Source organism: Myotis myotis, unplaced genomic scaffold (assembly GCF_014108235.1).
Source record: "Myotis myotis isolate mMyoMyo1 unplaced genomic scaffold, mMyoMyo1.p scaffold_m19_p_5, whole genome shotgun sequence".
Classification (NCBI taxonomy): Eukaryota; Metazoa; Chordata; class Mammalia; order Chiroptera; family Vespertilionidae; genus Myotis; species Myotis myotis.
The window spans coordinates 32,804,426-32,829,527 of record NW_023416357.1 but is presented as its reverse complement, the minus strand read 5'-3'; the positions used below and the strand labels follow the sequence as shown (position 1 = coordinate 32,829,527).

General features: G+C 40.0%; 1 protein-coding gene across 13 annotated transcripts in view; it reads right to left on the bottom strand.

Annotated features, from left to right (window-relative positions):
• The window catches only part of IPO11 (importin 11), a 162,215-nt gene that overhangs the window by 43,015 nt on the left and 94,098 nt on the right, over nucleotides 1–25,102 (bottom strand). For 12 of the 13 annotated variants that reach the window (XM_036308394.1, XM_036308396.1, XM_036308393.1 and 9 more), the window contains 3 exons: nucleotides 22,721–22,816; nucleotides 21,509–21,622; nucleotides 8,117–8,238 (listed from right to left, as the gene is read on the bottom strand). In XM_036308394.1, the coding sequence (XP_036164287.1) occupies nucleotides 8,117–8,238; nucleotides 21,509–21,622; nucleotides 22,721–22,816 (332 nt within the window). The remainder of the gene's footprint in view (nucleotides 1–8,116; nucleotides 8,239–21,508; nucleotides 21,623–22,720; nucleotides 22,817–25,102) is intronic. The other variant, XM_036308397.1, reaches the window with a different exon arrangement.

The window sequence follows — 25,102 nt, the reverse complement described above, 5'->3', positions numbered from 1 at the left end:
AATATCTCCTGGTCTTCATTTCTTTATTAAGAAGCTAGTGTCATGTAAACCATATTAAATTTGTATGCTTTTGTCCAAAATCTGCACAGGTTAATCAATCCACTAATAGTCATAAGTCTTTGTGTCAAGTTAAGAGTCCCAAAAGTAAGTAATGGTGCAACAAACCAGCTAAAAAATGTACCTACCACAATCAGATACCACATCACAACCACTAACATAGCTATAATAATAAAGAAAAGATACAAGTATTGACAAGGACATAGAGATATTAGAACCACTATGAAAGACAGTCTGGCCGTTCCTCAAGGGGCAAAACAGAGTCATCATATGACCCAGCAACACCCAAGAGAAAGGAAAACACACATCTACAAGAAAACTTATACGCAAATAATAGCAGCATCCTATCTAATAAAAGAGAAACATGGTAATTAGCCGTACATCCACTACCCTTCCCATTGGCTAATCAGGGCAATATGCAAATTAACTGCCAGCCAAGATGGCGGCGGGCAGCCAGGCAGCTTGAAACTAACATGAGGCTTGCTTGTTTCAGTGACGGAGGACTCCAACGTTCCCCGCCTGCCGCTGCAGGCCTCTGAGCTGGCAATTTGAAACATAGTTACAAATATAGAAGCTAAACAAAACCCCAGAAACCAGCTTTCAGCTAGCCGGGATCTCAGACCTGGAGTTGATACAGAGTTTCGATTGTAGAACCTAAACAAACCAGATACCTGCTTTCAGGAGCGGAGGCCTAAGAGCTGGAGCCTCAGAGCTAAAGCTGGCTCAGAATAAAAAAAAAGAAAAAAGAAAAAAAGGAGCAGTTGGGAGCTTCAGTCCCAGCCTGAAAACAGCCCTCAGCCCCTCACCCAGACTGGCCAGGCACCCCAGTGGGGACCCCCAACCTGAAGGGTGTGTGACCAGCTGCAAACAGCCATCATCCCCTCATCCAGGCTGGCCAGGCACCCAAGTGGGGACCCCCACCCTGATCCCGGACACCCTTCAGGGCAAACCAGCCAGCCCCCACCCATGCACCAGGCCTCTATTCTATATAGTAAAAGGGTAATATGCCTCCCAGCACCAGGATCAGCGGAGCCGCGAGGTCTCCCGGCACCGGGATCAGCATGACAGGGGGCAGCGCCCAAACCCCCTGATCACCCTATGGCTCTGTGTGTGACAGGGGGCGGGGCCACAACCTCCCTATCGGCCCTGCTCTGTTCCAGACAGGGGAAGGCGCCTCAACCCCCTGATCAGCCCTGCTCTGTGCCTGATAGGGGGAAGCTCCCCAACCTCCTGATCGCCCTGCGGCTCTGTGTGTGACAGGCTGCGGCACCCCAACCCCCCCACCCCACGGGCCCTGCTCTGTGTGTGACGGGGTAGAGCCATAACCTCCCCATCGGCCCTGCCCTGAGTGTGAGAGTGGCGGTGCCCCAATTCCCTGATTGGCCCTGCTCTGTGCGTGACAGGGGGGAGCTCCCCAACCCCCTGATCGGCCCTGCTCTGTGCGTGACAGGGGGCAGCGCCCCAACCCCCTGATTGGCCCTGCTCTGTGCGTGACAGGGGGTGGCGCTGCAACCTCCCCATCGACCCTGCCTTGAGTGTGACAGGGGGCGGTGCCCCAACCCCCCAATCGGCCCTACCCTGAGCGTGACTGGGGGTGGCATCGCAACCTCCCAATCCGCCCTGCTCTGTGCATGACAGGGGGCGGCGCCCCAACACCCCAATCGGCCCTGCTCTGAGCCCAACCAGGGGCTGCACCTAGGGATTAGGCCTGCCCTCTGCCTCCTGGGAGCAGGCCTAAGCCAGCAGGTCGTTATCTCCCGAGGGGTCCCAGACTGCGAGAGGGCACAGGTCGGGCTGAGGGACTCCCCCCTCCCCCCAGAGTGCACAAATTTTTGTGCACCAGGCCTCTAGTCCTATCTAATAATAGACAAACATGGTAATTAACCGTACCTCCGACACCCATCCCATTGGCTAATCAGGGCGATATGCAAATTAACTTCCAACCAAGATGGCGGTTAACTGCCAACAAAGATGGCAGTTAATTTGCATACATAGGCGCAATCGTGGGAGGCGAAACGGATCGGAAACCCAGGCGGCAGGCAAGAGCTGGGGGGTGGGCAAAGGCGGCCCTGCCAGCCGCCTTTGCCCGCCCCCCCAGCAGGTGATCGCCATTAGAAAGCCTGGCGGCAGGCGAGGCAACAACCCCAGGCCGGGGGTTTGGGCTGCCTGCGGCCGGTGATCACATTGTGGATCGGAGGGAGAAAGAGCCTGGGCACAGGCCCGTCGGCACCCCCGGACCGCCTGGGGCCAGGGGTGCCGGCTGGCCTGCTTCCCCGTGATTGCCATGGCGATCGGAGGGAGAGAGAGAGCGAGCCCGGGCGCAGGCCAGCCGGCACCCCCGGACCCCCCTGGGCGCCAGGGGTGCCAGCTGGCCTGCTTCCCCGTGATCGCCATGGCACCCTCAGCACCTCAGCACCTGAGATGCAAAGGTTGGAGATGAAATGACTTTTCCCAACCACATCTGCAAATATCCTGGGGAAGGCATCACTGAGGAGTTCACCACAACTGTCTTACTTGGCAAGGAAGAAAACAGTTGGCAACAGAAACAATCCCTTACATCAAAGTTAAGGTCCCTCTGAATAAAAAAGAATATTTCCAAAGTAAAGGAGGGAGCAGGCAAAAATAATAGGTTCTCATGACTTCCACTGAAGTTTGAGCATATGACAGAGTCAAAACGAACAGACAAATTAAAAACAGACAGTGGACATTCAAATGACCTGAATCAACTGTCACTGTTTGTTCCAATAGCAGCAATGCTTATGTGATAATATAGTTTAACAAACATACAAAACAAGTCACATGATAAGAGAAGTTCAGCTTCTAAAGTAAATTGCTTATGTTCTTTAAAAATTCTCATGTCCTCCCCCCTGACTTTAATTCTTAATTTTCCAATCAGAATATTACCCCAGGTGATCAAGTAACATGTAGAACTTCAGTAACCTAACTTATTTTTAAAAAACAAACATCCCAACCATTTTTAAAATATTTAAATTGATATTTTAGGGTTAAAATTATAGAAGATATTTAGATCTAAATATATTTTCTGAATAGAAAATACTTCAGTTTTTTATTTTAAAGAAATGAACATAAAAAAATATATGTGACACATTTTCCCAAGGAACTCTGAATTAGTACCTTTCCCTCTAACTTTCTTCAAATTAAGAGAATCTATGGAGTTCCCTATACTGCACAAGTTTTAATGAAACAAAATAAGACTTTCTAAGAGCATCAAATACATGTTTTGTTATTTACAAACATATATACTCCTCTCTCTCTCTCTCTCTCTCTCTCTCTCTCTCTCTCTCTCTCGTATATTCTTACTGATTCAGAGAGGAAGGGAGAGGGAGAGAGATAGAAACATCAATGTTGAGCCCTGGCCGGTTTGGCTCAGTGGATGGAGCGTCGACCTGTGGACTGAAGGGTCCCAGGTTTGATTCCGGTCAAGGGCATGTACCTTGGTTGCGGGCACATCCCCAGTAGGAGGCGTGCAGGAGGCAGCTGATCGATGTTTCTCTCTCATCGATGTTTCTAACTCTCTATCCCTCTCCCTTCCTCTCTTTAAAAAAACAATAAAATATATTTTTTTAAAAAAAGAAAGAAACATCAATGATGAGAGAGAATCACTGATCAGCTGCCTCCTACACGCCCCGTACTGGGGATCAAGCCCACAACCCGGGCATGTGGCCTGACCTGGAATCAAACTGTGACTTCCTGGTCCATAGTCGATGCTAAACCACTGAGTCACACTTGCCGGGCTCAATTCTAATTTATAAATTCATTCCAAGGACATATACAGCTTGAAAAGCTTTGGAAGTAGTTTCAAAAAAACTAGCTTTTAAGTAACAAGAAAACAGTTCTAGAAGAAAGTTCAAATTAAAAGAAAAAATTGTTTTGATTTATTCAAGAGTGGGAACATCCTCCATGAAAATGTGTACCTTGATTGTGGATGGCTGGGAGGCCTTATCACACCTTAGGAATTCAAATGCTTTTACAATGAAAAGAAAGAGAGTTTCATCTCATTTCTCTCCCAGGTTAGATGTCTGTCAATAGAAGGCGGACATCAATAAAAGGAGAGGCTTGCACAATCCAGAAAGTCAGCAATCTATGAATAATCCAGAACCCAGTATTTATCTCCTCTGCCACACACCCTCCCTCCCAGCCAGTGAGCAAGATAGTTACTCTCAAGTCAAGCTAAGTGCCCCCCAGTCACAGTGGCCCAATGCTGACATACAAAGCATACAAATAATTCTCACTCTGGCATAAAAGTGACAACTTTCTTGGAAGAAAAACAGATACTGTAAATTTCTCAAAGTCTTCCTGAAACATTTTTTAAAGTAATTTTTACTTCTTTAGAAAAAATGCCATGGGAAACCATCTGTAATAAAATGCCCATTCTATAAAATAATTCATCTATACTAATAAAAGGGTAATATGCTAATCAGACTGGGAGACCTTCCAGATGTTCTTCTGGACAAAGCCATGGTGGCGGGGCTGAGGTAGAGGCGGTTAGAGGCCAAGAGGGGAGGGCAGTTGTGGGTGATCAGGCTGGTGGGGGGCAGGGCCGTTGGGGGTAAGCAGACCAGAAGGGGGGCCAGTTGGGGACAAGCAGGCCATCAGTGGGGGTCAGTTGGAGGTGACCAGGACAGCATGGGGGCACAGTTTGGAGTGAGCAGGCCAGCAGGGGGACAGTTGGGGATGAGCAGGCCAGTGGGGAGGGAAGGTAGGGGCGAGCAGGCCAGCAGGGGAGGCAGTTTGGGGTGATCAGGCTGGCGGCGGGGGGGGGGGGGGGCATTTGGGGGCAAGCAGGCCGGCAGGCAGAGTGGTTAGAGGCAATCAGGCAGGCAGGTGAGTGGTTAGGAGCCAGCAGTCCTGGATTGCGAGAGGGATGTCCGACTGCTGGTTTAGGCCCGATCCCTGTAAACTGGAAGTAGGACATCCTTCGAGGGGTCCCAAATTGGAGAGGGTGCAGGCCAGGCTGAGGAACATACCCTCCCCCGTGCACGAATTTCATGTACTGGGCCACTAGTTTATAGATAAAAAAAAATACCATAAAATGCTAAATAAGAAAACATGACCTACGTGTAAGAGACACATTCTCTTTTAAGGGATAAAAATAAAATTATCATTCTATCCTATTAATAAAAGGGTAATATGCAAGTCAACCGAACAGCGGAACAACCGGTCACTATGAGGTGCACTGACCACCAGGGGCAGATGCTCAATGCAGGAGCTGTCCCCTAGTGGTCAGCGCACTCCCACAGGGGGAGCGCTGCTCAGCCAGAAGCCCTGAGCCGGGTTCACGGCTGGTGAGCGCAGTGGCAGTGGCGGAAGCCTCTCCTGCCTCTGCAGCAGCTCTAAGGATGACATCCCCTGAGGGCTCCCGGACTGCAAGAGGGCGCAGGTCAGGCTGAGGGATCCCGCTGCCCCCCCCCCACACCCGTGCACAAATGTTGTGCATCGGGCCTCTAGTGTTAAATATTCACTTAGGAATAGCCAGTTTAAATCAATCATTATTCAGGTAAAACAACATGTCCATAATTTTAAAACTGTACACTGCCCTTTATTCAACTATATTTACACTATACAAAAATACTACTCTTTGGAACTTATCTTGATTCTACTAGTTTAACATTTTTAAAGTTACAAAATGACTTAGAAAATTATCTTAATTTTCAAATAGTAAGTTTCTAAATGATGATATTATATATGCTATTCTTGAGATAAATGAAAATTATGGGGAGATACTAAGTGTCCAATCCAAGTAGATTTAGTAAACCTGATACACAAGGGATTTTATTCATACCATCAAAACCTCTGGTGGTTTGTCAATCTTTTTTTGAATTATTCAACTAGCTTATGTTAAATAATCAACATTGATGTATAACATAGAGATCCACACCTGAAACCAATATGATCCTATTATCCAATGTCATTACAATAAATTTAATTTTAAAAAAATACTCCATTGGTGACTTCTTTAATCTAAAAAAAAGTGAAATTTAAAATTCTTAAAATACTTGATCTCTGAGAAACTTATTCACAACTGAAATTCTTAGAACTGCATTATAAAAAAAAATGTGTTCTTAAAGATGGAGGATGAATTGCTATTTTAGAGAACAGATCAAAGGAAAGTTTGATTGCTCTCATCTACAAGTAATAAATAATTTTTGCTTAATATATGGCTTTGGAGGAAAACTCTTTGGAAACCATTAAAAGAGGAAAGTGTAAAGTAAATTATTTTCACATAAAAAATTAGCTGAAGAAAACTTTACTCCATGTAGGAATATTATAGACACTAAAAAAGGAAGAAAATTCAAACTTGAAATTATTATAGCCAAAGAAATCCTAAAACAAAAGGACACAAGACAATTGTACTGCACAATTAAACAACCAAAAAAATGATTGCACTATGTTCAGAAAGTGACCAAGAAGATATAATAAGACTGTATAGAGTACACATAAGCAAATTCATCTATCAATAAGTTGGAGATAATGCACAATACTATAAAACTTCATGAAGCAGAAGGTGACATTCCTTAGCACATAGGTGGTTAAAACACATTTTTTAAGTGAATTAATAAACAGATGCAGATACTAAAAATGTACTAAATTTAAAAAGAATGCATGTACAGAGACTTAAGCTTTTAGAACTTTGTACTAAGGTAACTGAATGATAGATGGATAAATGAGGAAGAGAAAAAGAAAAGAGCAAAATAAAAACAACTAACCTCATCTGTCTAGTTTGACTTTACATATGTAAACTCATTTAACCTTTACAATACCCTCATCGGAAAGATGCTATTAGTATCCCCATTTTAAAAACAAGGAAAGGTAAGCACAGGGAAGTTAAGTTACTTGACCACTGTCATTCACAATTGAACTAGGATTTGAGTGTGGTTATAAAGTCTAAGTCTTTTATCAAATTTCTGAACCAGAAATGATGGATTAGGGTAAAAGAGATTAATAGTTTCTCAATGATCATTCTTTAGAGCAGTGCTCCTAAACTGGAGGTGGGAGGTTCCATTGGCACATCTAGAGGATAGAGGCCAGGGATGCTGCTAAGTATCCTACAATGGGCAGGACCGACTGTCCCTCAACAAATAATCATCTGGCCCCAAATGTCACTAGAACTGTGGTTGAGAAACCCTGCTTTAGAACAATATATTTCTGATTTTGAAAATCCATTAGAATGAAAGGAGAGGAAAATAACATTTCCCAATTTAGCCTGGTTAAGAAAAACATTACCAATATTATTCTATAGACCTGCTTATTTTAGGCAAGGGACATGTTATACTGCAAAGTCTAAAAGAAACACAGGAACAGGAAGTTACTATTACATGGGAAATTAACCAGGGAACATCACTGGGTATGTGGAAGGGAGAAAACTTTCCCCAAACTCCAACAACTATGTAGTTGTAAGTAGAAGAAAGATTATACTAGGAAATAGTAATACTGCTGACTTCAATATTACCTTCCACTAAAGCAGTGGTCGGCAAACTCAGTCAACAGAGCCAAATATCAATAGTACAACGATTGAAATTTCTTTTGAGAGCCAAATTTTTTACTTAAACTATACAGGTAGGTACATTGTTATTAACTTAATTAGGGTACTCCTAAGGCTTAGGAAGAGCCACATTCAAGGGGCCAAAGAGCCGCATGTGGCTCACAAGCCACAGTTTGCCGACAATGGCACTAAAGTATGTGAATATAAATCTTCCTAAATTATGTCATGGGCCTCTATATATAAAGATTTTATTAATGTCCTCTAAATATAAAGAGTACCTTAATAAAATCTGGTTATTATAAAACATGGAAATTCAGACAAGAATCAAATAAATTGGAAAAATGAATATGACCATTAAATTGCAGTGCCGACCACTCCCATTCACATATTCTTAGATCTAGACTAACACTGGCCACATCATTATCTACTAACAAAATTAGCATACATATACATTAAACAACACTGTCCAGAAACACACAGCAATTCCAAATGGCCAAAACAGTGCTAATATTTTGATGCTTTAAAGAAGCAAATTTTAAGAAAATGTTTCCTCACCTATTATCAGATGGCAGAAGAGAAAGCAAAGCCAAAGCTGAAAGTTTTCTTCTTTCAGGCTGAGTAATGTTATCCATACGATCAACCCACATTTCAATCATATTCCCCAAGAGCTGATCCATCTGAAAGAAAGACCAAGAGGCATCTCAAAATATTTGAAATACTATCTACTTGTGGATAGGCTAAAATCTCATAAGGCATGATTAAAGTTCAATTCCAGCAACCACAGAATTAGAATATAAGAATTTGGGCAAGCCTTGAACCAGAAAGGAATAATTTAAGCAAACCATAATTCAACTTGAATTAATCTTGAGAGTCAATTAATTCTGAGAACTAAATAGATTTACTTGTTCAACTCAGCTAGGCTTAGGTATCCAGTTGTTTGTTCAAGATGCTGCTGTAAAAGTATTTTATAGGTCTGATTAACATTTACAATGTGTTACTTTAAGTACAGGAGATTACTCTACTTAATGTGGGTTGGTCTTCATTCAATCAGTTTAAAGTCTTCAGAACAAAAATTAAGGTTTTCCAGAAAAGGAGAAATCCTGCTTTAAGACTATGTATCAATAGAAGAGTATACAAAGAAAATGTAATACATGTATAGAATGGAATATTACTCAGACATAAAAAATAATGAAATTTTGCCATTTGCAACAATATGGATAGACCTAGAATATTCTGTTAAGTGAAAAGTTGGACAGAGAAAAACACCATATAATTTCACTTATATGTAGAATAAAAAAACACACAAATGATCAAAATAAAGCAAACTCATAGATACAAAATGATTATTGCAGAGAGGAGGGGGATGAGGGCTTAGGCAGAAAATGGAAGGATAATGATTTAGAAGTACAAACTTCCAGTTAAAAAATAAATCACAGGGTTGTAATGTACAGCCTAGAAATACAGTCAATAATGTTGTAATAACTATATGATGGACATATGGTTATTAGACTTATAGTGGTAATCACTTTGTAAGGCATATAAATGATGAATCACTATGTTGTATACTTAAAACTAATATTATATGTCAACTATAATAAAAATAAAACAAACTTTTAAGTGCTATCACACAGAAATCCTGGGTTTCCAGCCTGCCCTACAAAATTAGAACTTGCTAGTCCCTACAATCATATGAGCCAATTCCTTAAAATATCTCTGGAGTGCATGTACACACACACACACACACACACACACACACACACACACACATTCATTCTCCCTCCCTCCCTTTCTCTATACACAACACACGCGCTCGCACACACACACACACACACAGAGTTCAACTTTTCTAGAGAACCATGACTGATAGAAATCTATAAGTAAGATACAACCAAACGTACTGATCATGTAGATTGAAAAAGAATCTCAGCTCACCAAGAAACAAAGAGGACCCAAATAAACAAAATCAGAAATGATAGAGGCGAAATAACAACAGACCCCACAGAAATACAAATGATTGTTAAAAAATACTATGGACAGCTCTACTCCAAAAAACTAGACAACCTGGAGGAAATGGACAAATTCCTAGAAAAATACAACCTTCCAAAACTCAATCAGGAAGAATCTAAAAATCTCAACAGGCCAATAACTATGGTAGAAATTCAGGCAATCTTCAAACAGCTTCCAGCAAACAATACCCCAGGGCCAGACGGCTTCACAGGGGAGTTTTACCAAACATTCAAGAAAAAACTAAAACCTATTCTCCTCAGACTATTCCAAAAAATTCAAGAGGAAGGAACATTTCCAAGCTCATTATATGAAGCCAGCATCACCCTCATACCAAAACCAGATAAAGACAACACAATGAAAGAGAATTACAGGCCAATATCCCTCATGAACATAGATGCCAAAATCCTCAACAAAATCTTAGCAAATCGAATCCAGCAGTACATTAGAAAGATCATACACCATGAACAAGTAGGATTTATCCCAAGGATGCAAGGATGGTACAATATCAGCAAATCAATAAACGTGATACATCACATAAACAAATTGAGAGAAAAAAAACCACAAAGTCATATCAATTGATGCAGAAAAAGCATGACAAAATCCAACACCAAATTTTGATAAAAAAAAAACTCTCAGCAAAGTGGGAATAGAAGGATCATAGCTCAACATAATAAAAGCCATATATGACAAACCCACAGCCAACATCATACTCAATGGACAAAAACTAAAACCATTTCCCCTAAGAACAGGAACAAGACAGGGATGCCCACTCTCACCACTCCTGTTCGACATAGTGCTGGAAGTATTAGCCATTGCGATTAGACAAGAAGAAGAAATAAAAGGCATCCCCCTCTCCTCCCCAAAAAAAGGCATCCAAATTGGAAAAGAAGTAAAACTGTCCTTATTCACAGATGGCATGATACTATACATAAAAAATTTCTAAAGACTCCATCAAAAAACTATTAGACTTAATAAATGAATTCGGCAATGTAGCAGTATACAAAATTAACGCCAAGAAATCTATGGCATTTCTATACACCAATAGTGAACTTAGAGAAACAGAGACTAAAAAAGCAATCCCATTTACCATCACACCAAAAAAATTAAGATACCTAGGAATAAACTTAACTAAGGAGGTAAAAGACTTATATGCGAAAAACTACAGGACACTGAAAAAAGAGATAGAGGAAGACATAAACAGATGGAAGAACATACCATGTTCATGGATTGGTAGAATCAACATCATTAAACTGTCCATACTACCCAAAGCAATCTATAAATTCAATAAAATTTGTTAAAAAATACTATGAACAACTCTACTCCAACAAACTAGACAACCTGAAGGAAATGGACATATTTCCTTCCCATTAAAAGGGAAGGACATATTTCCTTCCCATTAAAATACCAACGGCATATTTCACAGACCTAGAACGAACTCTCCAAAAATTCATCTGGAATAAAAAAAGACCCCGAATAGCTGCAGCGATCCTGAGAAAGAAGAACAAAGTAGGTGGGATCTCAATACCAGATATCAAGTTGTATTACAAAGCCACTGTTCTCAAAACTGCCTGGTACTGGCACAAGAACAGACATATAGATCAATGGAATAGAATAGAGAGCCCAGAAATCGACCCGAGCCAATATGCTCAATTAATATTTGACAAAGGAGGCAAGAACATACAATGGAGTCAAGACAGTCTCTTCAATAAATGGTGCTGGGAAAATTGGACAGATACATGCAGAAAAATTAAACTAGACCACCAACATACACCATACACAAAAATAAACTCAAAATGGATAAAGGACTTAAATGTAAGACGGCAAACCATAAAAATACTAGAGGAATCCAAAGGCAACAAAATCTCAGACATATGCCAAAGCAATTTCTTCACTGATACAGCTCCTAGGGCATTGGAAACTAAAGAGAAAATAAACAAATAGGACTACATCAAAATGAAAAGCTTCAGCACAGCAAAAGAAACCATCAACAAACAACAAGAAAGCCCACGGCATGGAGAACATCTTTGCCAATGTTATCACCGATAAGAGTTTAATCTCCACATTTATAAGGAACTCATACAACTTAGCAAAAGGAAGATAAACAATCCAATCAAAAAATGGGCAAAGGACCTAAATAGACACTTTTCAAAAGAGGACATTCAGAAATCCAAGAGACATATGAAAACATGCTCAAAGTCACTAATCATCCGAGAGATGCAAATCAAAACAACGAGGTACCATCTCACACCTGTCAAAATGGCTATCATCAACAAATCAAAAAACGACAAGCGCTGGAGAGGATGGGGAGAAAAGGGGACCCTCCTGCACTGCTGGTGGGAATGCAGACTGGTGCAGCCACTATGGAAGACAGTATGGAGTTACCTCAAAAAACTAAAAATGAAACTCCCATTTGACCCTGTGATCCCACTTCTAGGAATATATCCCAAGAAACCAGAAACACCAATCAGAAAGGATATATACATCCCTATGTTCATAGCGCACAATTCACCATAGCAAAGATCTGGAAACAGCCTAAGTGCCCATCAGCAGATAAATGGATTAGAAAACTGTGGTACACCTACACGATGGAATACTATGCTGCTCTAAAAAGGAAGGAACTCTTACCATTTGCAACGGCATGGATGGAACTGGAGAGCATTATGCTAAGTGAAATAAGCCAGTCAATGAAGAAAAATACCACATGATCCCACTCATTTATGGATAATAAAGACCATTATAAACTGATGAACAAAAATAGATACAGAGGCAAAGCAGCATTGAACAGACTGTCAACCTACAGCGGGAAGCCCGGGGAGGGTTTGGGGGGAAGGGTGGGGGGTAAGAGATCAACTGAAGGACTTGTATGTATGCTTATAAGCATAACCAATGGACACAAGACACTGGGGGGTAGGGGAGGCCAGGGGATTGTCAAGGGGGAAAAAAACAAAGGAGACATATGTAATACTCTTTGTAATACTTTAAGCAATAAATAAATAAATCTTGATATTCAAAAATAAATAAATAAATAAATAAATAAATAAATAAAATATGTAAAAACCTGGAGCAATAAAAATACTTAATAAATGTTAGTTTCCTTGATGTCCCCCCACCCAGAAAAAAAAAGAATCTCAGGATTTACTTATAAATCCATCCTAGCACCTTTTAAAAAATGCATTTAACATCAAAAACTCTACTTTATGGATTTGGTAACATAAAATCAACCTTAGGCTCTTACCCTTGTCTACTATAGTGCTTCTATATTTTTCCCCAAAAAATGCTCCCACATATTTAAAAAAAAATAAAAAGTCAAGAAACGCTTATTAGTTGAAGACAATTATTTACACTTGAGATTATTAAGATATAAATTACTAAGATATAAATACATGTTAGCTTGTTTGGACCTAACCTCTTCTTTTAAGTATTTTTAAAATATAATTTATTGATATTTTACAAAGAGGAAGGGAGATGGATAGAGAGTTAGAAACATCAATCAGCTGCCTCCTGCACATCCCCTACTGGGGATGTGCCCGCAACCACGATACCTGCCCTCGACCTGGGATCAAACCTGGGACCCTTCAGTCCGCGTGCCAATGCTCTATCCACTGAGACAAACCAGTTAGGGTTGGACCTAACCTCTTAATAAAAGGACCTGTTGGATACTTTTCTTTTGGCCCAGGAGCATTTTGAAAATATTAGTAATACACTGAAGGCACAACCATGAACCAAGACAATTTTGAAACTTCTGATTTATACCACCGTGTTTTCAATTCATATTCAGTTTGTAAACAAATAGTACAGATATTCTACAGGTTTATTACATGCAATTAATATGTAGAAGGCAAGATTTAAAAAAACAAATTATAACCATTATAAAAGTAAAAATATAAGTTATCATTAAAATGTAATATATACAACTGAAGCAATAGTAATATTTCTGGTTGAAATAAAGATGCAATCAGCAAAGACAGATATCTCTATAGTCTAAATTTATTTATTTATAACTTACATTTATTTCCTTTATTATAAAAATATTCAATAGCATATAAAAACAGTGAGTTTGTGTGGACTTAATTAAACAAGCAATTAGAATGCAAGGTTTCAGCAATCTTCTGTAAAGAACCAGATAGTAAATATTTAAGGGTGCAGGCCATAAGGTCTCAGTTGCAATAACTTAACACCCCAAATCAGTCATAAAAAATATGTAAACAAATGGGCATGAACTTGTTCCAATATAAAATTTCACAGAACTTTTATATGTCACAAAATATTACTATTTTTTCAATCATTAGAAAATGTAAAAACCATTCGGACTCACAGACTTGACAAAAACAAGCAACAGGCTGAATCTGACCCATAGGCCATACATAGTCTGTAGACCCTGGGAATACATAAGCAGGACCAGAGCTAGGATGGAGCAAATACCTCTGATGATAAATGCATAGTTCCCAATATTATAGGAATACCTGAAAAAGATCTGAGGGATTGAGGCTAAATTATCCAGGAGTTTATTTTTAAGGTAGAATAAAAAAAGATCAGGAATCAACTAAAGGAAAGTCAGAGGCTGGGAGGAAGAGGTCTAGGTAGAGGGAATAGCCTGTATATGAGGACTCTGAAGCAAGAGGGAGAAAGGTGTTTGCAAGAAATGAAAATGTTCTGAGCACTGGAAGACTGGATCACAGAGTTCTAAAGGGAGGCTAAGAGATAAGGCTAAAGAAACAGATTATGGCAGGCCTGTGTAGGCAAACCTGCAAGAGAGAGTTTGGGCCTAATCCTATTTCTTAAAGAAAGACACCGAAGAGATGTGAAACAAGGCAATGACAAATTCACATGTACATATTATAAAACTCAACTGGTTTCTCTGAAGTAAATAGTAAGGTCACAAAAACAGAAACAGGACAACTGTAAATGTCAACATTTATAGCAAATCATGAAGCAATAAAAAATTCTGCATTATTTTCAGAGAACTAATTTCTAAAATCAAAATATTCCTTAAGCATATAATAAAAAGATGTTGGGATTTCTGTACTTTGATAATGTTTGCTATATTCTACCCAGGAAGTGCAGTTACAAGCTAATCATGCTGATACTAATTAAATACAATTACCTACTATAGAAAGAACTTTATTTCCAACTGGTTCCACCACTTTGAGCACCTTTAAAGAATGAAAGTTATAAATACATCTTTTATAAAAATAAAGTAATCTTATAGCATTATATCCCCTGCAAAGCAGAATAAAATGTTTAGGCAAATGACGATCTTTTCTCTCTAAGTGTTATTTTAACTTAGTCTAACCTTCATACCAACTGCTATTCAAGAAATAAAATGTCATTTTTACAGAAGATTTCATAAAACAGTTGTTCATTGTGCAGAAATTAAAAAGTACCTTCAATCTAGAATGTGAAAGATGTATGCAGTTTTCAGTCAAACACTTAGGACTGGTTATTTAAAAAAAAAAATCTTATGGTCTAAGTGGCAGGTCTTTAGGAAATTCTTCATCTTCTTAAGGTAAAGAATTTGGAAAATTTGGAGTAAGTTACCAAAACTTCTCACTCTCCCCAAATTTCATAAACTATAAATTACAGAATACTGCCAGAAAGAATAAGATGACAATGTTTCTAGAAAACAAAGACATATTTAAGCCATAATTGAATTCAGTCTTAATTTTATAGAAAGATAAATAGATATTAGTCAAATTCAGCTGCAAACACCTGATTGTATTTTCTTTTAAAATATATTTTTAATTGAAAAATAAAATATATTTTTATTGATTTCAGAGAGGAAGGGAGAGAGACAGAAACGTCAATGTTGAGAGAGAATCATTATCTGCTGCCTCCTGCATGCCATGCTCCCCACCAGGGATCAAGGCCACAATCTGAGCATGTGCCCTGACCAGGAGTCAAACCAGACCTCCTGGTTCATAGGTGGACACTCAACCACTGAGCAACACCAGCTGGGCTGACTGCATCTTTATAATCAAGTTATTCATACCAGTAGCATGCTGAAATTGTAAAAACAACTTTAGTACTGAACATATGCATTTGCTGGCTCCTTTGAAATCCAACTAAAAGGAGAATCTATACTAATAAAAGCCTAGGTGTCCCTCGCACCCTCGGGTCATCACAAGATGGCCACCCCCAAGTCGTCATAAGATTGCCGTCACAAGATGGCTGGCAGGGAAGGACATTGTGAGCAATCAGGCCGGCAGGGGAGGGCAGTTGGGGGTGATCAGGCCTGCAGGGGAGGGCAGTTAGGGGTGACCATACAGGCAGGGGAGGGCAGTTGGGGGTGACCAGGCCTGCAGGGGAGGGCAGTTGGGGGCAACCAGGCCGGCAGGGGAAGGCAGTTAGAGGTGACAGGGCTGGCAGGGGAGGGCAGTTGGGGGGTGACCGGGCCTGCAGAGGAGGGCAGTTGAGGGCAACCGGGCCAGCAGAGGAGGGCAGTTGGGGGGGACCAGGCCTGCAGGGGAGGGCAGATGGGGGCGACTGGGCTGGTAGGGGGGCAGTTGGGGGCAAACAGGCTGGCAGGGGAGCAGTTAGGCATCAATCAGGCCAGCAGGGGAGCAGCTAGGGGGCAATCAGGCTGGCAGGCAGAAGCAGTTAGGGGCAATCAGGCAGGCAGGCAGGCGAGTGGTTAGGAGCCAGCAGTCCCAGATTGTGAGAGGAATGTCCGGCTGCCGGTTTAGGCCCGATCCCACAGTTGGACATCCCCCGAGGGATCCCAGACTGGAGAGGGTGCAGGCTGGCTGAGGGACACCCCCCCCCCCCGTGCATGAATTTTGTGCACCGGGCCTCTAATAAATAAATAAAAAGCCAAGAAATAACACCATAGGGTCTATAAAGACAAAATATTACAATGGGTACAGAAGGCCACACGTATTTGAAGATGACAAGTGATAGTGACTTAACAGAATAGAAATGCCTGAAACCAAACTGCCTGCCAGGGGAATAACAATCTAATGCAAGGAGATTTGGTCTTCAGAATCCTGTAATCATCAAGCAGCAAAGAAGACAGATGTGTGGCAAAGATCAAAACAGAAAACTGGCTGAGAATCTGTATAAGGAACAATCAGATCCTTCTAGATTCCCTTCCCCACTCCAGAAGGAATCCAGATACAGTATCTAGAAAAATGAAATCACAGAAGCTCCAACTCAAGACACCAAGAATAGAGAAAGGCAAGGTGAGGTACAAATTAAAATTAGATTACTTTCATGAAAATCTGCTCCTAATGGCAAAACACCATTATCCCAAAAGTGCTTTTCCTCATCCTGAATTCCACAATACTTGTTTATACCAAGGGAAAGGCTACCTAACCCTCAGAAGAAAGGGGAAGACAAAGAAAAGAAAGGATCTACAAATACTGTCATTTTCTAATAAGTTTCCCTACAGCAGAAGTACCACTCTTCAACATCCCAAGGTTCTAAATTACAAGTTAGTAATCAATCTAAAGTCTTCATCATTCATTCAATATAAACAAATGACTGCAAGATTTTGACTATTAAATGCTTAGAGGAAAAACTGTTCTAATGGTGACTTCTGCAATAAACCCAGATCCTTTCCTAAAGATATAACATCACTCAATTAACTTGGCTTCCTCTACCTCACAAATGTTTCCAAGTATTTAGGAGAGAGGAACTTATGTCCAATATCCCTTCCTGCTTCAAAACCATCTGGATACACTGGAACTCATTTGCCTAGACCTATTTAATTCTGCAAATGCTTTCTATGTGCTTTAAATCTGTATGCTGAGTTAAAAGTAGCCATATGAACTCAGTATTTCATAAAACTGTGGGAAAATTTTAACATAGCTGATAGCTTTTCTTTTTCTTCTCACAGCACGTTGGATATCTCTCTAATATAGTACTTATAATATTAATTTGAACTTGACTGTTTAAGTACTCCCTCCCTTAGAAGAGCACAATGTGCTCGTCAAAGCCAGTATATCCAGGATCTAGGGGAGAAGTGCCTATTTTAGGACAACACAGAGGCAATACAGTGTGGTCACAGAGGTATCAAGCTCTGAAGTTAGGTTGCTGGAGTTTGTATACAACTCTATCATTCACTAGCTGTGCAACCTTGAGTAAGTCACTGAAGCTTCTTACCTTCATATTTCTCATGTGTGAGATGAAAACATAAATAATATCATTGTGAGGATTTAAAATAACAAGAATGCATATTATTATTAAATATATTAATAAAAATCACTGAACAGCCCTCACTGGTTTGGCTCAGTGGATAGAGCATTGGCCTGTGAACTGAAGGGTCCTGGGTTGGATTCTGGTCAAGGGCACATGCCTGGGTTGCGGGCTCGATCCCCAATGGGGGGCTTGCGGGAGGCAGCCAATCAGTGATTCTTTCTCATCATTGATGTTTCTCTCTCTGTCTCCCTCTCCCTTCCTCTCTGAAGTCAATAAAAATATATTTTTAAAAAATCAATGAACAAATTCAACTGTTTAACATTAACATCATAGTTAAATTTAATAAAGCTAAAGAAAAATCTCTCCTATCTGTCAAAACAAAGACTGGTATCTCTAATTAGATTAGTCTAATTCTAGAAAAACCTTATGCATTCTAAAATTTGTACTTCCTTACTCTGGATTTCCTTAAAGTGGAAATATATATATTTTTTAGCCCACAAACTAAAAGATTTCACGAACTGCCTACATTCTAGAGATATCAGTCAAGTACATTCCACCTTCTATGTTTTATAAATCTTAACAGAATAATTACTTACAACATAAAAACCACATTTTAATACAATGTACACTAGAGGCCTGGTGCACGAAATTAGTGCACGGGGACAGAGGGTTGTCCCTCAGCCCCCCTGCGCCCTCTCACAATCCTGGACCCCTGGGGTAGGGTCCCTAAGCCTGGCTGGCAATCAAGGCCTATCAGGGCTTTCCCTCCCCCAGCTACCAGCAGCTGGCCCCACACCCACTGCTGCCACTGCTTGCCATCTGTGTGGTGCTGCCTCCCCTTCCCCCCCACCAGTCACCACCCTCTGTGGGCAACAGGTATGGGGTTACGATTGCTTGACTGGCCTGGGCCTCCCTCTGCGGGGTGATCACTGGACAGCCCCGCACACCTGCCACGGCGTCACTGGCCGGTGGCCTGGGCCTCCCTCTGTGGGGCGATCATTGGGCGATGGCAGGGCCCCCCAACCAATCGCATCACACCACCTTGGCTGGCCTGGCGCCAGTGCGTGTCATAGCGTGGTCGTCCAGAAGGTCATCCAAACGGTTGTTCTGCTGTTTGGTTGATTTGCATATTACTCTCTTATTATTATAGATTATTATTATAGATAGTCTCAAGTAACCAAATCACTTAAGAACCTATTCCATACTTATTGCAGTAACTGGTTTTAGTTACAGTATTTTTTAAATTTAACTTTATTCTTGAAAGTATTACAGATGAACCCCTTTCTTCCCCTTGACCCTTTCACACTATTGCCTGCATCCATGGGTTTTGCATATATGCATATAAGTTCTTTGGTTAATCTCTTCTCACTGATCCCCGCCTTCCTTCTGAGATTTGACAGTCTGTACTGTGCTTCTATGTCTCTGGATTTATTTTGTTCTTTAGATTCCACATCTGAGGGAGATCATGTGATACTTGTCTTTCTCTGACTGGCTTATTTCACTTGGCCTAATACTCTCCAGGTCCCTCCATGCTATCTCTTTTTTTACTGCTGCATAGTATTCCATGGTGTACATGTACCACAGCTTTTTTAACAATTCATCTACTGATGGGCACCTGGGCTATTTATAGCTATTATTATAAATTGTGCTGCTATGAACATAGGGGTGCATACAACATTCTTTTTGACTGGTGTTTCAGGTTTCTTAGGATATATTCCTAGGAGTGGGATCACTGGATCAAATGGCATTTCCATACTTAATTTTTTTAGGAAACTCCATACTGTTTTCCATAATAGCTGCACCAATCTGCAATCCCACCAGCAGTGTACTAGAGTTCCCTTTCTTCCACATCCTCACCAGCACTTATCATTTGTTGATGGTGGCCATTCCGACAGGTGTGAGGTGATACCTCAAGATATCCAGGAGTAAATTTAACCAAGGAACTAAAAGACTTGTACTTGGAAAACTACAGGATGTTGAAAGAAGAGACAGAGAAAGATATAAACAAGTGGAAGAATATACCGTGTTCATTGGATTGGTAGAATTAACATCATTAAAATGTCCCTCTGTTACCCAAAGTAATCTATAGATTCAATGCAATACCTATTAAAATACCAATGGCATATTTCACAGATCTAGAACAAATACTCCAAAAAATTTATATGGAATCAAAAAAGGACCTCGAATAGCTGCAGCAATCTTGAGAAAGAAGAACAAAGTTGGAGGAATCACAATGCCAGATATCAAGTTATACTACAAAGCCGCTGTAATCAAAACAGCCTAGTACTAACACAAGAATAGGCATATAGATCAATGGAACAAAAGAGAGACCCCAGAAATCGATCCAAGACATTATATGCTCAATTAATATTTAACAAAGGAGGCAAGAGCATGATTCAATGGAGTAAAAATAGTCTCTTCAATAAATGGCGGTGGGGCCGGAACCGGTTTGGCTCAGTGGATAGAGCGTCGGCTTGCGGACTGAAGGGTCCTGGGTTCGATTCCGGTCAAGGGCATGTACCAGGGTTGCGGGCACATCCCCAGTGGGAGATGTGCAGGAGGCAGCTGATCGATGTTTCTCTCTCATCGATGTTTCTGACTCTCTATCTCTCTCCCTTCCTCTCTGTAAAAAATCAATAAAATATATTTTAAAAAAATAATAAATAAATAAATAAATGGCGGTGGGAAAATTGGACAGATACATGCAAAAAAAATGAAACTAGACCACCGACTTACACTATACACAAGAATAAACTCAAGTGGATAAAAGATTTAAATGTAAGTCATGAAACCATAAAAATCCTAGAAGAGCCCTGCCTGGCTTGGCTCAGTGAATAGAGCGTCAGCCTGCAAATTGAAGGGTCCCAGGTTCGATTCCGGACAAAGGCACATGCCTGGGTTGCAGGCTTGATCCCCAGTGGGGGGCGTGCAGGAGGCAGCCAATCAATGATTCTCTCTCATCATGGATGTTTCTATCTCTCTCTCCTCCCTTCCTCTCTGAAATCAATAAAAGAAATATATATTTTTTAAAAATCCTAGAAGAAACTATAGCCAGCAAAATCTCAGACGTCTCTCATAGAAATATGTTTACCTATACATATCCTAGGGCAAAGGAAACCAAGGAGAAAATAAACAAATGGGACTATATCAAAATAAAAAGCTTCTGCACAGCAAAAGAAACCATCAACAAAATGAAAAGGAAGTCCACTGCATGGGAGAACATACTTGCCAATGATACATCTGATAGAGGTTTAATATCCAAGGTATATAAGGAAATCATACAAAAGGAAGACAAACAATCCAATTAAAAAGTGGGCAAAGGACCTAAATAGACACTTCTCTAAAGTGGACATATAAATGGCCAAGAGACATATTAAAAAATGGTCAAAGTCACTAAAAATCATCAGAGAAATGCAACTTAATACAGTATTTTTTTAATAAGCCTTGGAGGAAAGATCATTTCCCACAATAATGATAATGAAAACTCACTGCATTGCATTTAAAACAAGTTAAAGAAATGAAACAAAAACTGCATATGATTATATGTATCCCTGTTTCATTTAATGTACTCCTATCACTAAGAATAAAATTGCCCATTTTGAACAGAAAATACAAGTTTCAACTGCCATTCACAGATTCTTTTTTCTTCTCCCAAATTATAGGTAAAATGTTAGTTATTAAAGATTTAAAATATAAAAGTCTGAATACAATAAGGCTTTTACAGAATCATTATTTCACCAAATTATTTCCAATCTTTATCTAGATAAAGACTTCCTTCAATTTAAAAAAAAACCTGATTCTTACCTCCTGATTACATTTATGTGCCATCACAGTAAGAAGTGAAGAAAAGAAACTCGTGTTTTGTAGCAGGACTCGACCCATAACTCCGAGATATGTTGACATCACTACAGGATACCTCTGTACAATTAAAAAAGTACATGTAAAATTGTATTAAGCAATTATAAATAATCAAGGACATTAACAATCAATAGGGATATGAAATAACAATATTCTCCTGCATATTGCTTCTTTAGAATGAACTGTTAATATTACCTGAATCTAACTTACTAAATGAATATGCCATACAAGGTAATATATATGTACTACATATATACTTATAGAATATATGTGTGTGTGTGTGTGTGTATGTGTGTATATACATATATATATATAATAAAGAGAGAAGAACAGAGAAAGGATATTTACCAATGGCATCTAGACTAATAAAAGAGAAACATGCAAATTAACCATCACTCAGTCACTCTGCCACTCCGCTACACCCACCAGCCAATCAGAGCGACTATGCAAATTAACCCAACAAAGATGGTGGTTAATTTGCATGCGCAAGCAGGGAGGGAAGACTGCAGACAACTGAAGATGGCAGCGGCCACGGAGCTGAAGCGACAAGAGGTTTGGGTTGCGCCCGGCGACAGAGGAAGCCAAGCTTCCCGTGGGCCCTGGACTCAGCTTAAGGAGTGGCTGGGGGCCTGGGTCGCCAGAGGCAACCCAGGTTTCCAGCCTGCACTGGGCTCCGCTCGAGGAGCTGGAAAAAAACAAAAAAGGAGGGGCTGGGAGCAGCCGGAGCAGAGAAGCCAAGCCTCACTGCTATGGCCGGACCAAAGGCCTGGGTCCCGGGTGCCGGAGGAAAACTGGTCCGGCAGCCAGGGGAAGGAAGGCCTATTGCGCGAATCTTCGTGCAACGGGCCACCAGTATTTATATATTTATATTATTTTAAATGTTCTTAACATACATAGTTAAATGGATCAATTTAAGAGCTGGACTTAGAACATATGAGTGAGAGATGAGATAGCAAAGGAAATCTACCCTTCCCTATGTGGAAAAATAACAAAGCTGTATGAATATCTGAAATTTACTTCAAAATAATCAAATATTTTTAAAAGCTTTCCTTTTACTTAAGACAATGAAGATATAATTTTTCAATGAAGAGGGAAAATAATTAAAAATAGAACTCTCAGGGTCCAGTACTATCCTTAGAAGCTTAATAAAAATCTTACCTCCCCTTCTATAATACCTCTGAAAACACAGGGTAGAATCGGTTGAAACATTTGCGAGCCTAATACTGGGTTCACTTTAAGGGCATTTTCCACAACCTAAAAATCATAAAGACACATTGGTTGCAGGCAATAACAAAAGTCACAGGTAAAAAAAAAAACAATGTATTAAATACACACCAAATCCAAGATACAAATGAGTACATGAGGTAGGTAATTGATATTCTGGCTCTAGACACACTGTTACAAAATAATTCATTAAAAATGCAATTTGACATAAAATGTGTAATATCTAGACACAGCTATACACCCTACATAGAATTATAATTAATCACACTCCAATACCATTGGTATCATGTTGTTAATGGAATTCTTATCTTTGCATTTTAAACAAAAAACCATTACAAAACATTAAAATAGAGGCAGCAAAAGGCATTTCCAAAGTATTGGCTTTTCATAGTGAAAAGGAAAATTAGTAACAACTGTACACAACGCCCAAAAAGAAATCTACATTTAAATTTATCAATAAATTGGACAGAAAAAGGCATGTTGTATATATACTACCTATTAAATGAGAGATGATATTATTTCATTTATAATGTGATCATGTATATTACTAATCATGAGCACTGATTGTTATAAGTAAAATTTATAAAAATTACTCTTATATGATTAAGATGGGTTCTGTCCATAACAAAGGTAGCAGAAAATTCAGAGTGGGGTGTGATTTTGTTTGCTTACTTTTGTTTTATTTTTAAAATGTTTTTATTGGTTTTATGCCGTAACCGGTTTGGCTCAGTGGATAGAACGTCGGCCTGTGGACTGGAAGGTCCCAGGTTCGATTCCAGTCAAGGGCATGTACCTTGGTTGCGGGCACATCTCCAGTGGGGAGTGTGCAGGAGGCAGCTGATCGATGTTTCTCTCTCATCGATGTTTCTAACTCTCTATCCCTCTCCCTTCCTCTCTGTAAAACATCAATAAAATATATATATATATTTTTTAAATGTTTTTATTGGTTTTTAGAGAGAGAGGAAATGAAAGAAAGAAACATTAGTGTGAGAGAGAAAACAATTGGTTGCCTCCCACACCCACCCTGCCTGACCAGGGATGGAACCAAAACCTGGCATGTGGCCTGACCAGGAATGGAACCAGTGACCTTTCAGTGCATAAGATGACACTCCAACCAACTGACCAACCAGGGCTGTTTTATTGTTTAGGGACTAAGACAGGCAGTGGTCAGGAAGCATCAGTGAGGAAGAAAATCAGACACCATTTGAGAGGCTTGTGGGCAAGCACCGGTCTCAAGACAGAGCCAGGTTTCCCTTTAAACTTCAAGCAACGTTTCTCAAGACTGACTATTGGCATTCTAAGTGGGACAGTGCTTACTGTGCAAGACTATTCCACGCACTGAGGGGCCTTTAGTATCTTCAGTCTGGACTCATCATGTACCAATAACATGCTCCGAACACAAGGACAATCAAATACACCTCCATGCATTTCAAAACGTTTTCAAGATAAGCACAAAGTACCCAGGAATGAAAATGTTTTCTTTTCTTTTTCTTCTTCTTTTTTAATCCTTGGGTAGGGATATACTTATTGATTTTTTTTTTTTTTTAATAAAGAGAGGAAGGGAAAGAGAAAGAGAAACTGAGAAACATCAATGTGAGAGAGAAACATTGATCAGTTGCCTCCCATACATGCCCCGACAGAGGATCAAACCTGCAGTCTACATATGTGCCCTGACCAGGAATCGAACCCAAAACCTGCATATTTGCCCTGACTGGAAATCGAACCTGCAACCTTTGGTGTACTGGACGACTTTCCAACCAACTGAGCCACCTGGCCAGGATGACAGCGTTTTCTAATTTTGAGTAAGAAGTAAAGGGGGATGTCCAAAGACAAGACAAGCTTAAAAATATAAAAACTTTTTTACTATGGACTAAACACTATGCTATCTACTAAAAGACACAGAATAAAAGATATTACAGTTCCTGATTAAAAACCACAGGAGATTCAGCACATAATTAAATATGATCTTCATAAGGCTTATTTTGTTTAAAAAAAAAAAGGGAGTTGGAATAGAGATGAGAAAGGCATTTGGAATAAAGATGGGGATGTAGATACGCTGGAGGACTGAGTCTCAGAGAATGATGTCACTAGACAATCTCCATTTTATCTATGAGTGGAAAGTAAGGCCATCTGATTGTCAGATACATATTTAACTTCATTTCCTCCTGAAACCCAACTAAAATTTTAAGAAAAGATAAAAGGGAAAGGGACACTTTTAAAAGGATAAAGAAAATGAGAGATGAATACTGAAAGCTACAAAGAAGAAATGCAAAAGGCATTTAGAAGAGACTTCTTCGGGAAAATTAAAGTAATAAA